This window comes from Rhineura floridana, chromosome 6 (assembly GCF_030035675.1).
Source record: "Rhineura floridana isolate rRhiFlo1 chromosome 6, rRhiFlo1.hap2, whole genome shotgun sequence".
Taxonomy (NCBI): domain Eukaryota; kingdom Metazoa; phylum Chordata; class Lepidosauria; order Squamata; family Rhineuridae; genus Rhineura; species Rhineura floridana.
Window position 1 is genome coordinate 114,821,051 of NC_084485.1, and position 13,892 is coordinate 114,834,942.

The 13,892-nt window shown below is 42.5% G+C and overlaps 1 protein-coding gene across 5 annotated transcripts in view; it reads right to left on the bottom strand.

The window, feature by feature from the left end:
* The window catches only part of LOC133387834 (vitellogenin-2-like), a 49,151-nt gene extending 45,135 nt beyond the window's left edge, over positions 1–4,016 (bottom strand). For 4 of the 5 annotated variants that reach the window (XM_061633491.1, XM_061633489.1, XM_061633494.1 and 1 more), the window contains exons 1-4: positions 3,925–4,016; positions 1,763–1,847; positions 1,189–1,209; positions 251–402 (exon numbers count right to left, since the gene is read on the bottom strand). In XM_061633491.1, the coding sequence (XP_061489475.1) occupies positions 251–402; positions 1,189–1,209; positions 1,763–1,799 (210 nt within the window). In that variant the 5' untranslated portion in view covers positions 1,800–1,847; positions 3,925–4,016. Of the gene's footprint in view, positions 1–250; positions 403–1,188; positions 1,210–1,762; positions 1,848–3,911 lie in introns of all 5 variants that reach the window. The other variant, XM_061633490.1, reaches the window with a different exon arrangement.
* Positions 4,017–13,892: the final 9,876 nt, after the last annotated feature.

The following is a 13,892-nucleotide window of genomic DNA, read 5'->3' on the forward strand; positions in this document are numbered from 1 at the left end:
ATTGAGCATCAAATACATTTTTGTTCCAAATAAAAGCAACCGGGGGGGACAACTATTCATTTCTCTATCTGCTGTTTTTCCACTCAAAATCACCCTCAACCTGTTCCCCCCATGAGATTCTAGACCCCTCCCAACTTCTCAACTTAAAAAGACCCCTCCCCAAGCTGCTTTCTAAAACAAACAAACTGTGAGAAAATTCCAAGCAAGAAAGAGATGAAGAGGAAAATTAGAAATCATTGCCATCATCTACCTTAAGAATGTGATCTTCCTGGGACACTCTGCTGATCTTTACTTGACAAGTCAGTTTTAAGGCAGATTTTGCTAAATCCGTGTTTTCCAACCCATTCTGAATGAACCCATTATAGGTGTAAAAGAAGGATTTGGCAATGCTAAAACCAGGTTCTGTTAAAGGGGAGGGGGAAAGGATAATTTTTAGTATCTACCTATAGCACCCTAAGCAAATAAGAACCCAACAATAATAATATCTGTAGAGCTTAGGAATTAAGTACTCTACAAGAGGACTATGAATTGTATAAAATACAATAAAAATAATTTCCAGTATATGTTAGAATGTTGAATTCAGTGATAACAATTACTATGATTCCTAAATACAGCTCAATGCCAAAAAAAATCCTTACACAATTCAATCCTGTACATGTTTACCTGAAAGAAAGCCCTGCTAAATTCAATGAGGCTTACCCTAGTCAGGGTGCATTAGTAAGTAGTAGCCAATAGTGTATTGCATTTCACAGTGCTGTAGTGTATGAACATAAGAATTAAACGATTCACAGAATGGCACACATACACATACACACACACACACACACGCACCCACACTTTCTTCTGCAACCCATCCCATTCATTTTCGTGGAGTGTGGCCCACCCTTTACATTTCTGATTACGATGATATATATAGCAAGTAAGTAACCACAATAAATACCCTTAAAAATACAGTGTTCTTCCTCATTTCATTTTGGGCACATCCAAGAGCAGGCCTATAACTGGCTGTGAATCTGGACCCTCCCTGAAATTTCTCTTCCCCCCCAAAAAACCCCCCCTGAAATGGTGTGTTGTACCCTTAAAAGAAAAATGGCAAAAGGTAAAATGATGCAAATCCACAGAGAACCTCTACACTTCAGCCAATGGCTGCTAAAAATATAGCATCTTAACACTAAGAATTTGACTTACCAAGATCATTTTTCTGGCACCCTGTGTGGGGAAGAAATATATTTGTAAGTGGAAAGTATTTTGATTTAAAAGTATAATACAATTATTTTATTTGGTGTGGGGGCGCAAAATAGATAAGCTTCCCCTTCTGTCTTGGCTCCCGAGAGATCAGCATCCCTCCTTGATAGCAGGGAGAGTAGGACACTTACCCACAAAAGTGACAAGCAACACAAAAGTGATTCCCCTCATGTTGAAAGTGAATGAAAATGTCAGGGAAGAGCACAGCTTTTATACACAAAGAATGATTAACAGGCATTTGGTGCCAAGGGAGGAGTTATTGAATTATCAACTTTGAATCAAGTTACTCAGACATTCTGTGGGCAGCCATACTGGCTTTTTGCTTTATACAGAGAAGGAGTAAGTCTTGATGTGCCCTTCTTAAGCTATTCACTGTTGTGGTTGGAGGGAGGGTGGGAAACAGTGAGAACTGCAACAAAATTATTGCAGTGTAGAGTGTTCCTGTTCAGTGTTCCTTCCAGCCAGCCAGCCAGCCATGGCTCCTTTTCAGGATACTCAAGGCTATTCTTCCACTTACCCTCACCAGCAGAGATGGACAATTCTGTCAATTTCATTTCTCTCAGTTTCTCATTTTTCCAGTCTTAAAATTCTGCAACATTCGCCTTAAAAAAAAACAACTCGTCATGAAAATTCATCAGCATTTAGTGCAAATTTCTCCTAGTGAATACATTTTCCAAATATAATGCATTTTTATTTGTAATTTTCACTAATATATTCATTTGTATGCACACTTTCCCCTAACATATGCATTTTTGTAAACATTGGTTGGTTAGAGAAGGGTAAATTTCGAAGGACGGTTGTGTTTCGATTCTTGCGTTGTTTGAGAAAGTGCAAACCAGGTACATTTACCTTTAAATGCAAATTGAACTGAATTTCTCCTCCATCCCTCCCCACCAGACACTCAGCATTCTGTGGTGAGTGAACATGCTCCATCCTCATTGGACTGTTTTGGGAGGTTTTATCTGCCCCTTAGTTCCCCCCTCCCTTTCCTAAGGATTCCCTCCCCACTTCTGCAAACTTTCTGAACACCTTCTTGTTTCTCAGTAGCTCATGTAGCTGTCATAACTCAGCACCCAAAGTTCCCTATAAGTATATATGTTGATCACTATTTAATTTTTAAATAGTGATCATCTATTTACAACTGTACACATTTAGTACATATATGATGACTTTAATTTTTTTTTTAATTGGCACATTTTTGTGAATTTCATTGCAGAATGTTTTTCAATGAAGTATTTGCTCTGGAAGGGGAATCATGGATGGCCATGACAAACTAGGAGGTTTTGAAACTTTTGTAGCTAGAGATAAGGTTAGTCAGGTTATTTTGACCTGACTGACATAGTGCAAGCTCTTATCTGTGTTGTTTACTGGTTACTGCAGAACAGAGACACCAGTGTCATACAAAACGTTATCCAGGCCTTTAGAAAAACAGCGTGACTCACCTGCATGGCTTGTCTGCTCTATGGAAACTCCCTCATCTCCTGCTACATGCAATGGCAACAAGAATAGCAATGCTATGAGGGTCTTCTTTTCCATCCATTCCTGTGGCTTCTGGGTAGAACAGAGGTAGAGGAACCTGTTCCAGCCTGAAAGCCACGTTCCCTTATGGGCAACCTCCCAGGGCCTGCATGCCAGTGGTACCCATAGTGGGCATGGCCACACACACACACCTCTGTACAGTCAGGCTTAAAAACATTCAAGGAGGGTGCAGTGAAGGGTGTGGCCTGGGTAAAGGGGCATAGCCTGAGAAGAACCCTACAGGTCACATAGGGAAGCCAAGAGGGCCGTAATTGGCCTCCAGACCTGAGGTTCTCCAGCTCTGGTGTAGATGCTGAACTCCGGTTGAAACCTTGATTCTGGTGGCTTGCTACTAAGGACGTGATTGTCTCTCTTGGGCTTTTCCCCCTTCTCTTTTTAAACATATAGCAGCCACATAGGTGAGGGAGGCATCCAGATCAGGGCCATAGTACTGTGGAAAGGGGGTGTTGACCTTTCATCTGTGCCATTTTCCTGCTGTGCTGGAAAAAAAAATAAACTGCTATTTGCTCCAGAATGTGCCATTTGCTGCAGTGTCAGAGTACACTATAATGAAGTTTGCCATGACAACTACAAACACATTACTTGGCTTAAGCCCTCTTTGTGTGAGGGCAAAATATGTTTAGAAGGCTAACCCTGTCATGCACGATGGCCACCTAACAGGCCATCCGTGCAGCCCCAGGACCCAATTCCCCACCCCAGGCAATTGATCCTGGCAAAATATCTCCCCTTGCCAAGGGTGTGCAATTCAACATCAACCCTGCAATGTAGGTAGGCTGCGACCACCCTTTAACCTGGTTAGCCACTCTGAGTCAGGGGAAGCCCAGAGCCCAGAAATAGTTCTGCCAGGGTTTCCAAAAGACAAGAGCCAAACAGGGACTCCTCGTCCCAGAGCCCCAAGCAACCCCAAAACACAGGAGTTAGTGGTCAGTGGCCAAGGTACAAGATTCAGAGCCAAATATTCCCCTCCTGCAAAGAACACACATGGGTAAATAAGTAGCTTTATTTGAATAAAATATAAACGCACAATTAATAGCAGCAAAACATTCCTTAAAACCCACACCCAAAAAAGGGGTTTAGGTAAAATACAAAAAGTTCAGACACAAACCAAAATAATCAAACTAACTAACCTGTTCTACTTACTGAAGAGGTAGTTGTTGCAAAGTCTCACCTCTCCCCAGAGAGGCATAGCACGGGTAGTGAAAGGCCGTGGAACCCTACTCAGGTAACCACCGGTCTAGATGGAACCCAGGGGAACAAAGGCTATAGGTTTCACCCCCTATACTTAAGGAAAAGTCCCTAATAACAGACCATACTAATTTAGCCAATCAGGGGGCTTTCTGGTGAGGTAATGCTTCTCGAGGCTCCTCCAGTCTTCGCGCCTAACAGTCCTCATCCTCCCCTCTGTTCCCAGGCCAGGTTGACCTTGGTAGCAAGCACTCATCAGATAAACAGGTGTCTCTTCACAGGTCTCCTAATTAACTGCAGCTGAGAAACGAAACTAGGATTTTTTCACTCACTTGGAGGCCCCCATCTCTGAACAAGATGAAATCCCCACAATTCTATGTATCAGCAACCATTCTGAACCATTCTGACAAGTTCTTGACAAACCCCACCCCAAAAGCCCTGCATGACTACCTCCTCCACTCTTGAACTTCACATGTTTAATGCAAAGGTCAGAAAGGAGCTTCTATGCACGTTCTAAAGATGACCATGCTTAGAAGCCTCCCCGTGATCAAGAACCTTGCATTTGTGTGTGTGTGTTATGTGCCTTCAAGTCGATTAAGTTGTAAACCGCCCAGAGAGCTTCAGCTATGGGGAGGTATACAAGTGCAATAAATAAATATGGCAACCCTATAAATTAGTGACCTCCAATAGTATCTGTTGTAAACCACCCTGTTCAGATCTTGTAAGTTCAGGTCTGTGTTTTCCTTTATGGAATTAATCCATCTCTTGTTTGGCCTTCCTCTTTTTCTACTCCCTTCTGTTTTTCCCAGCATTGTTGTCTTTTCTAGTGAATGATGTCTTCTCATGATGTGTCCAAAGTATGATAACCTCAGTTTCATCATTTTAACTTCTAGTGATAATTCTGGTTTAATTTGTTCTAACACCCAATTATTTGTCTTTTTCTCAGTCCATGGTATGCGCAAAGCTCTCCTCCAACAATACATTTCAAATGAGTTGATTTTTCTTTTATCCTCTTTTTTCACTGTCCAACTTTCACATCCATACATAGAAATCGGGAATACCATGGTCTGAATGATCCTGACTTTAGTGTTCAGTGATACATCTTTGCATTTGCAGACCTTTTCTAGTTCTCTCATAGCTGTCCTCCCCAGTCCTAGCCTTCTTCTGATTTCTTGACTATTGTCTCCCTTTTTAATGACTGTGCCAAGATATTGATAATTCTTAACTAGTTCAACGTCCTCATTGTCAGCTTTAAAGTTACGTAAATATTCTGTTTTCGTTACTTTAGTCTTCTTGACGTTCAGCTGTAGTGCTACTTTTGTGCTTTACTCTTTAACTTTCATCAGAATTCATTTCAGATAATTACTAGTTTCTGCTGAAATTCCTTGGTCCGTTCCATTATCCAATGCATGTTTGCAATATGATCTCTGGTACGTCTTCCCTTTCTAAATCTAGCTTGGACATCTGGCATTTCTCGCTCCATATATGGTAAGAGCCTTTGTTGTAGATTCTTGAGCATTACTTGCATGGGATATTAAGGCAATAATTTGATAATTACTGCATTTCCTGGCATCCCCTTTCTTTGGAATTGGGATGTAAATTGAATGCTTCCAATCTGTGGGCCATTGTTTTCTTTTCCATATTTGTTGACAAATTTTTCTCAAAATTTGGACAGATTCCTTCTCAGTAACTTGTATCAACTCTATTGGTATGCCATCTATTCCTGGTTATTTGCTTCTTCCAAGTATTTTAACAGCAGCTTCCACCTCACATTCAAAAATTCCTGGTTCTTCATCATACTGTTCCTCTGTGAATTAATCTGCCATCCTTGCATTTCTTTTATATAATTCTTGAACGTATTGCTTCCATCTTCCTTTTATTTTATCTCGGTCAGTCAGTTTGTTCCCCTGTTGATTATTCAACATACCTACTCTTGGTCTTTAATTTCTCTAATCTTTTGGAACAGGGCTCTTGTTCTACCTTTTTTATTATCGTCTTCTATTTCTGTACAATAATCATTGTAGTAGTTCTCTTTGTCCCTACATACTAGTCGCTGTATTGTTGCATTTAGGGTTCTAACTGTGTTTATCTCTCTTTTTGCTTTTGCTTTCCTTCTCTCTTTAACCATTTTAAGAGTTTCTTCAGTCATCCATTGAGGTCTTCTTTCTTTTTAACTAGAGGTATTGTCTTTTGGCCTTCTTCTCTGATAATGTCTCTGACTTCATAATTCTTCTGGTTCTCTATTAGCTCGGTTTAAAGCCTCAAATTTGTTCCTTATTGTTGACGTGTGTGCGTTGTTGCGTGAAACAGCATACATTACGTTGAAGTTAAGTTGAGCAAGAAACTTCTTCAGAGCATTAGAGCATGTTAAGAATCTTTATTAAGACATTACGGCCAAAGGCTTAAGAGTAAATACATGTAGAGTTTCTTCAGTCACCCCCCTTCTGGTACATCTCTCCAAAGGTACACACAGAAGAGAACCTCTCAGTTCAGAGGCAATACACAGAAGACTCAGCTTAACACAGATAGCTGCTAGAACTTTTCCCAGTCTATCGCGATGGTTACCATAGCAACGGCCTTGGCAGTCCATTCCCAGACTGGGCAAAGACATAACTCCCCCTAGTTACAGTTTTTCAGACTTGATGGAAAACAAACTCAGTGACAGTGCGGTTCAATGGTCAACACTTATTTGATCATTAAAATCTTCTGGGATGTTACTTAGATTGTATTTTGGCATTATGATTGCTTTGTTCTTCTTTAGCTTTACTCTGATTTTCAACATTACCAATTCATTATCTGTACCGCAGTCTGTTCCTGGTCTTGTATTCACAGAAAGTATGGAACTTCTCCATATTCTGCTACCAATTATATAATTGATTTGATTCCTATATTGACCATTTGGTGATGTCCAGGTGTTGTTGGACTCCAGTACCCATCAGCCCTAGTCATCATGGCCAATGACCAGGAATAATGGCAGCTGTAGTCCAACACCATCTGAAAGGCCACAGGTTTCCCACCCACAGTGTACAGAACACACATTGTCCTCTCTCTCAGACAGAGCAACTGAGTTTTAAAAAGGAATGGAGAAGCTGCATATCAAGTACTGCCTGTCCTCCTCTGATTATTATTATTATTATTATTTAATTAGCATCCCGCCCTTCCTCCCAGCGGGAGCCCAGAGCAGCAAAGTGCTAAAAACACTTTAAAACATCATAAAAACAGCTCTTAAAATACATTGAAACAAAACAGTGTTAAAAACATTTTTTTTAAAGCAACTTTAAAAAAGGGTTAAAAACATTATTAAAAAACATATTAAGCAATTCTAACACAGATGCAGACTAGAGGAAAGTCTTCAAAAGGCACCGAAAAGATAGCAGAGATGGTGCCTGTCTAATATTCAAAGGGAGGGAATTCCATAGGATAGGTGCTGCCACACTAAAGGTCCGTTTCCTATATTGTACAGAACGGACAGATGGTATCTGCAGGAGGCCCTCACCTGCAGAGCGCAGTGATCAACTGGGTATATAAGGGATAAGACGGTCTTTCAGGTGTCCTGGTTCCGTGCTGTATAGGGCTTTGTACACCAAAACTAGAACCTTGAACTTGGCCCAGTAGCAAATGGGCAGCCAGTGCAATTCTTTCAGCAGCAGGGTGACATGTTGGCGATACCCTGCCCCAGTGAGCAGTCTCGCCGCCACATTTTGCACCAGCTGCAGCTTCCGGACCCAACCTCAAGGGCAGCCCCACACAGAGCGCATTACAGTAATCCAGCCTGGAGGTTACCAGTGTGTGAACAACAGTGGTCAGGCTACCTGGTCCAGAAACGGCCGCAGCTATCTTCCCAGCCGAAGCTGGTAAAAGGCACTCCTAGCCACTGAGGTCACCTGGGCCTGTAGCGACAAAGATGGATCCAGGAGCACCCCCAGACTATGAACCTGCTCTTTCAGAGGGAGTACGACCCCGTCCAAAGCAGGCAACTGACCAATTATCCGAACTCAGGAACTATCAACCCACAGCCTCTCCGTCTTGCTAGGATTCAGACTCAGTTTATTGGCCCTCATCCAGCCCATCACCGAGTCCAGGCAGCGATCCAGGGCTTGCACGGTCTCTCCCGATTCAGATGTTACAGAGAAATAGAGCTGGGTATCATCAGCATACTGCTGACACCTCGCCCCAAATCTCCTGATGACTGCTCTCAAGGGCTTCATATAGATGTTAAACAGCATGGGGGACAAGATGGTACCCTGCGGCACCCCACAGCACAGCTGCCAGGGGGCCAAAAGACAGTCACCCAATGCTATTCTCTGAGAGCGACCTTGCAGATAGGATCGGAACCACTGTAAAACATTGCCTCCAAAACCCATCTCACCAAGTTGGCCCAGCAGGATACCATGGCCAATGGTATCAAAAGCCCCTGAGAGATCAAGTAAGAATAACAGGGGCACACTCTCCTGTCCTTCTCCCGATAAAGATCAGGGCAACCAAGGCCGATTCAGTCCCATAACCAGGCCTGAACCCAGACTGGGATGGGTCAAGATAATCTGTTTCATCCAAGAATGCTTGCAGTTGCTGCACCACAACCCTCTCAATCACCTTCCCTAAGAAGGGGGCATTTGGAACCGGTTGGTAGTTGTCACAAACCAATGGGTCCAGGGTGGGCTTTTTCAGGAGTGGTCGGATCACCGCCTCTTTCAAGGTAGCTGGAACCACTCCCTCCCGCAATAGTGCGTTGATCACACCCTGGATCCACTCGGTCAAGCCCCCTCAGCAAGCTTTAATAAGCCAAGAAGGGCAAGGGTCGAGAGGACACATTGCTGGCCACATCATCGCAAGCACCTTGTCCACCTCATCTGGCTGCATCAACTGAAACCGTTCCCAAGAAGTTGCAGCAGACGTTGCAATGGACACCTCATTGGGGACTACAGTAGATGTGGATGGGGCATCAAGACTGCTACGGAGGCAAGCAACTTTACTCTCAAAGTGTTTTGCAAACAATTCCCAGTGGGCCTCCGAAGGCCTCCACTTCCTGGAGTTGATGTCAACAGACCCCTGACAATATGGAAAAGCTCCACTGGATGGCTACTTGAGGATGCGAAGGAAGCAGAAAAGTGGGCCTTCTTCGCCACCCTCACTGCCACACAGTAAGCATGGTTATGATGTTTTACTCGTGCCCAATCAGCCTCACAGCACGTCTTTCGCCACTTGCGCTCTAGCCGTTGTCCAGCCTGTTTCATTGCCCTTAACTCACTGGTGTACCAAGGTGCAAGCCTGGCTCCACAGCTCCCGAGAGGGTGCTCGGGGGCAACCGTGTCGAGAGCCCGACGCGCCTCACTGTTCCACAGCATGACAAGGGCTTCAACAGGGTCACCTGCTCTATCTACTGGGAACTCCCCCAGGGCACTCAGGAATGCAGTGGATTCCATTAGGAATGATGGATGACTTGGTTTCACAGCAGTAGTCCTGTTCTGGGAGGCCTGTTTAATTTAACTAGTCTCACTGATCTTGTATGATGGCAATGGCATCAAGCCTCATCCAGGCTTGATCACTGTGCTAGTTCCAGGCTAGTACAGTAACCTTGCTGTCCCAACCATCTTTCACCCTAGCCACCATACACAGTAGGGCTGTGGATGTGGTGGAGATCCAGCTGCTCTGTAAACCCTGTTGGGGGAGGGAGGTTTGGAATGCTGCCTAACACATTTACAAAGATTACTTGTGGAGTGAAGAGTCATTTCACCACACTTGCATTGCAACGGCTACCTTAAGTGAAAGGTTCTAGATCTAAGACAACAAATGAGTAACAACTGCATATTAATTGTGGAGACAGGGAGTAAATGTTGCAAAGACCCTCGACAAATGGTGCTTAAGTATTGCTTCCTTTGTTAACACAGAGTGCCTCATCACAGTCTGACCCTATCTGCCTATTTAATCTGGATTGATTATTTCTGGTGAAAATCTGATCAATGATAATAAAAAACCCTGCTGCCATTACAACAACCATTTTGTGATATCTGTTAGCCATTTCCAATTTAAACCCCCATCTCCAAGCACTCTTTATTGATCTAAAAGATTTTTGTACCTCTGTTCTTAAATTTCATAGCAGTATTTCCAGTTTTATGCCATAACAAAATAATACAATAAGAATTAGCTTAGACAATGCTGAGCTAGATGGAACAATGGTCTGACTCAGTATAAGACAGTTTCCTATGTTTCTAAGTTAAAGGTAAATTGAGGGGGGAAGGAATGGTAGCTGTCAGCCACCAGGTGGAGCACCACTGGTGGTAGAAGGACTGGCACTGCTAATGTGAAACAGGCAGCAGTGAAAAAAAATGGTGACCTGGGGCAATTTGGATGTATCTTTTGATCCTCCAGCCCCCCCCCCCAAACAAATTTGGACCAAAAATGCTTCATGAAGAACTTTCAACTTAGCTTTTATTCTGTTCAAGTAAGCCAGTTCCCAGAGTTCCATAATAAACTAGGGCTTTATCACTTGATGCCTGCAGCTTCATGTGGTGACTTGCCAGTGTGAATGACCACCAAATCTAAATCATGTCACATATAACACACTGTTGCTCAATAGTCAGTTCACACATTCAACTGCCAGTCATTTCATTTTCATCTCACTTTTTAATTTGTATCCCCTTTTCCACAAAAAAAAAGTCATGCTCAAAGTGTGTATACACACACACACACACTAGGGGTTACTGCCGCTACTCGCTTCACTCACCAACCCTGCCTACCCTCACAAAAGTCCCCCTGCCCCCCCAGTCACCAAAGGTACCCCCTTCCCTCCCATGGGTTGCCAAACTGACCTGTGCCTAGTCCAATGGAAAGTCTTTGCAAATGTGTAAGTTTCAGATATTCTGCTGTTTTAGAACAGGGATGGGAACCTGTGGCTTCTTCAGATGTTGTTGGATTCCAGCTCACATCAGTTCCAGGCAGCATTGTCAATGATCAAGATTATGGGAGCTGTAGTCCTGCAAAATCTGGAGTGCCATTGGCTCCTCACCCTTTAGTTATAGTGAGATAATCATATAATCACTGAGAAGGTATCTCAGAGGTCATCGACTACTAACCTACTGTTGATGCAGGAAACCCACTATTACAGCTTCCCTGTTAGATGGCTATCCTGGAATGGAAGGCTATATTAGAACCTCCAAGCTCTAACCCATGATCATTAATTTTAAAAGGACATAATTCTCTTACCCAAAGTATATACCTGCCAATCCTTCTTCCATCTTTAGGGTCTGTATATATATAATGACAGAAGGAGATATTTAATTCTGTACTAGAGTACACACTCCAGGTGTGGCCCATGGAAATGCTTTGCCGTAGGCTCAGGCAGAGAGAGCAAATGGCCCAATGCTTTGCTGTAGGCAGTCCTGAAACAGCATGGCTAGGTTCACTATAGCAAGTCTATTTGTCCATCTCCTACACATGATGAACAGATTTTGCATCTGGGCCTTTTAATTTGATCTAGGAGAACAGTCCTGTAATGCAGGGATGGGGAACCTGTGGCCCTCCAGAGATGTGGTTGGACTGCAACTCCCATTTATTTGGTTTAAATGAAATAGAAATAGTTTAGTAGTTCTATTTCTTAGCGGAGTATATATTTCCCAAAAGTGGAATGAGAATTAACCAGCCCACCTTCCCCTCATACAGACTAGCTGAATAAAAGAACAACAGAGACAGTCTTCTTAGGTAAAAAGAATTAAGAATGTTTACTCAAAACCTTTCATATGTTCAGAAAAACATAGGCTCTAGCTTAGAGAGAAAAGATAGAAGTACGTAGTAGATTTAGTCCATGATTGGGATCATCTGGGAGAGAAGCCTGTGGATGCTACGGTCTGCTGTGGCTTAAAGGAGAATTAAGCTAATAAAGGAACATCTCTTAACAAAGAAGAGGAAGAGAAGAAGAGAATTAACACCTATAAGTAGGAAGTTACATCATGGTAAACAAGCATAGAGGAAGTTACATCATGGTAAACAACCAAATTCTGACTAGAAGGGACATCTCCCTATTAAAGCTTGCTTATCCCAACACCATCATCCCAAACCATTGGGCTATTCTGGCCAGGACTGATGGGAGTTAGAGACAAGCAACATCTGGAGGGCCACAGGTTCCCCATTCTGTGAAAATGTGGAAAGAGCATCATGAGAACCCTTAAAAATTCAACACTCCTCCCTCTATCATACGCAGAGAGACACCAACACAGATGCTCTCAGCTAGCCTTTGAGAACACTAGTTATAATCAGCAATGCTACTCTCCCACGTACAGCAACGATCCACTAGTTTATAAACACCTTTCCGTTTCTTTACATTTTTCAGCTGTTTTTTAGACTGTACATTCCTCTCCAGTTCACGAATGTACTTCTGCCACTTCCATTGCTGAAGTGTAGCAAACATCAGTACAGCTTGCTCACCCCTATTGCAAGCATGTCTCACTTTCATTATATATGGACTGGATATTGTGCAGTTATCTTTCGTTTTGGACTTGGGGGAAAGTATACCTGCATTTGTGGGCTTCTGATAGGCTTCTGGTTGCCCATTGTGAGAACTGGATGTGGGACTAGATGTTCCTTTGGCCTGATCCAGTAGGGCTTTGCAGATGTTCTTATTCATGCATTCACAGATCATCTGTACAAGCCATTATTTTTTACTCTTCCCCTGCTGCAGCAATATTTCTTAAGTGATTCATTATATTCCTTATCTTTTCCTCTCTTGGAGTTGATTCCGCTCCTCTTTGTCCTTCCTCTAGTCAGGTCAAAGGAAAGAATTATCTTCACTGCAGAACATGCCAGTCGATTCTCCCAAAGCCTAGAGATCTGGGGCTGAGGCTTTGGGGCACCATCATGCCTTAGCTATGCCTGAGCATACGCGTTCCATAATTATAAATTTCTTATTTATAGAATGGTGGCAACTTTATTGTGGAGTCTGAATAGGTGTTACAGGGTACTTTGTTGAGCAAGGGGGGGAAACAATTCTGTTCCCTCCTCCAGACCACAACCTGAAGAACAGTAGCCCTGGGGAATATGGGCATCTCTGTATTAGAGAAGTGATCTATTCTCAGTGGATCCCAAGCCACCTGCTAAAATTCTGAATACAGAGCTCATTGTGGTTTTCTGCACTAACTTCAATAAATACACATTGGCTCAGTTTCTTCAACCATTAAATGGATGCCATGAAACACAGTTCTTACACATGTCTATTTAAGCCGCATTAAGGTCAATGGTGCTCCCAATAAGTTGGGTTAGGATTGCACGATTCAGCAGCCAGACATACTTTGAAGCCCTCAAGTCACATTTGTGCTTTGCAAATATATAGTAGCAAGTTATCAGCTTTTTGTTGAATAATTCTAGTAGTAATACCTGTTCCTTAAATTTTCCATATCCCATGGCAAGTAAATATTACTGAACTCAGCAGACATTTTTTGAATTTTTCATTTTAGTTGGTTCTGGATAGAGTGTGCATGTGTTGTGGCTGCACTTTCATTTTAGCAAAAGTTGGCATTGATTTATTTTTCTTAATATCAAGGAGCTGTGAATGAATAACCAAAAAAGTGTAATGACATCATTACACATGCTTACAGGTCCACAGAGACTATGTAATTATGGTGGAGACAGTTTTCTGTACTAATCTTACTCTTAGCTCTTCTAATATGATAATATTCATTCTCTGTCTCATGTATTGTTTATACAAAGAAAATACAGTGCTATATCTTGTTTCCTGATGGTGTGAGAATTGTTCCTTTTATTTTCATGTATTTAAAACATTTTCCCATGCCTCTTTACTGTTAAAAAATATGAAAACACAGTTGAAGTATCCAAGTATCCAGTCATTCACGCAGTGACAAACTTATCACTTCACTTTCTGCACAACCAATGAAATAAAGAACCCACCACTTTACTTTGTCTTTTGAATGCAA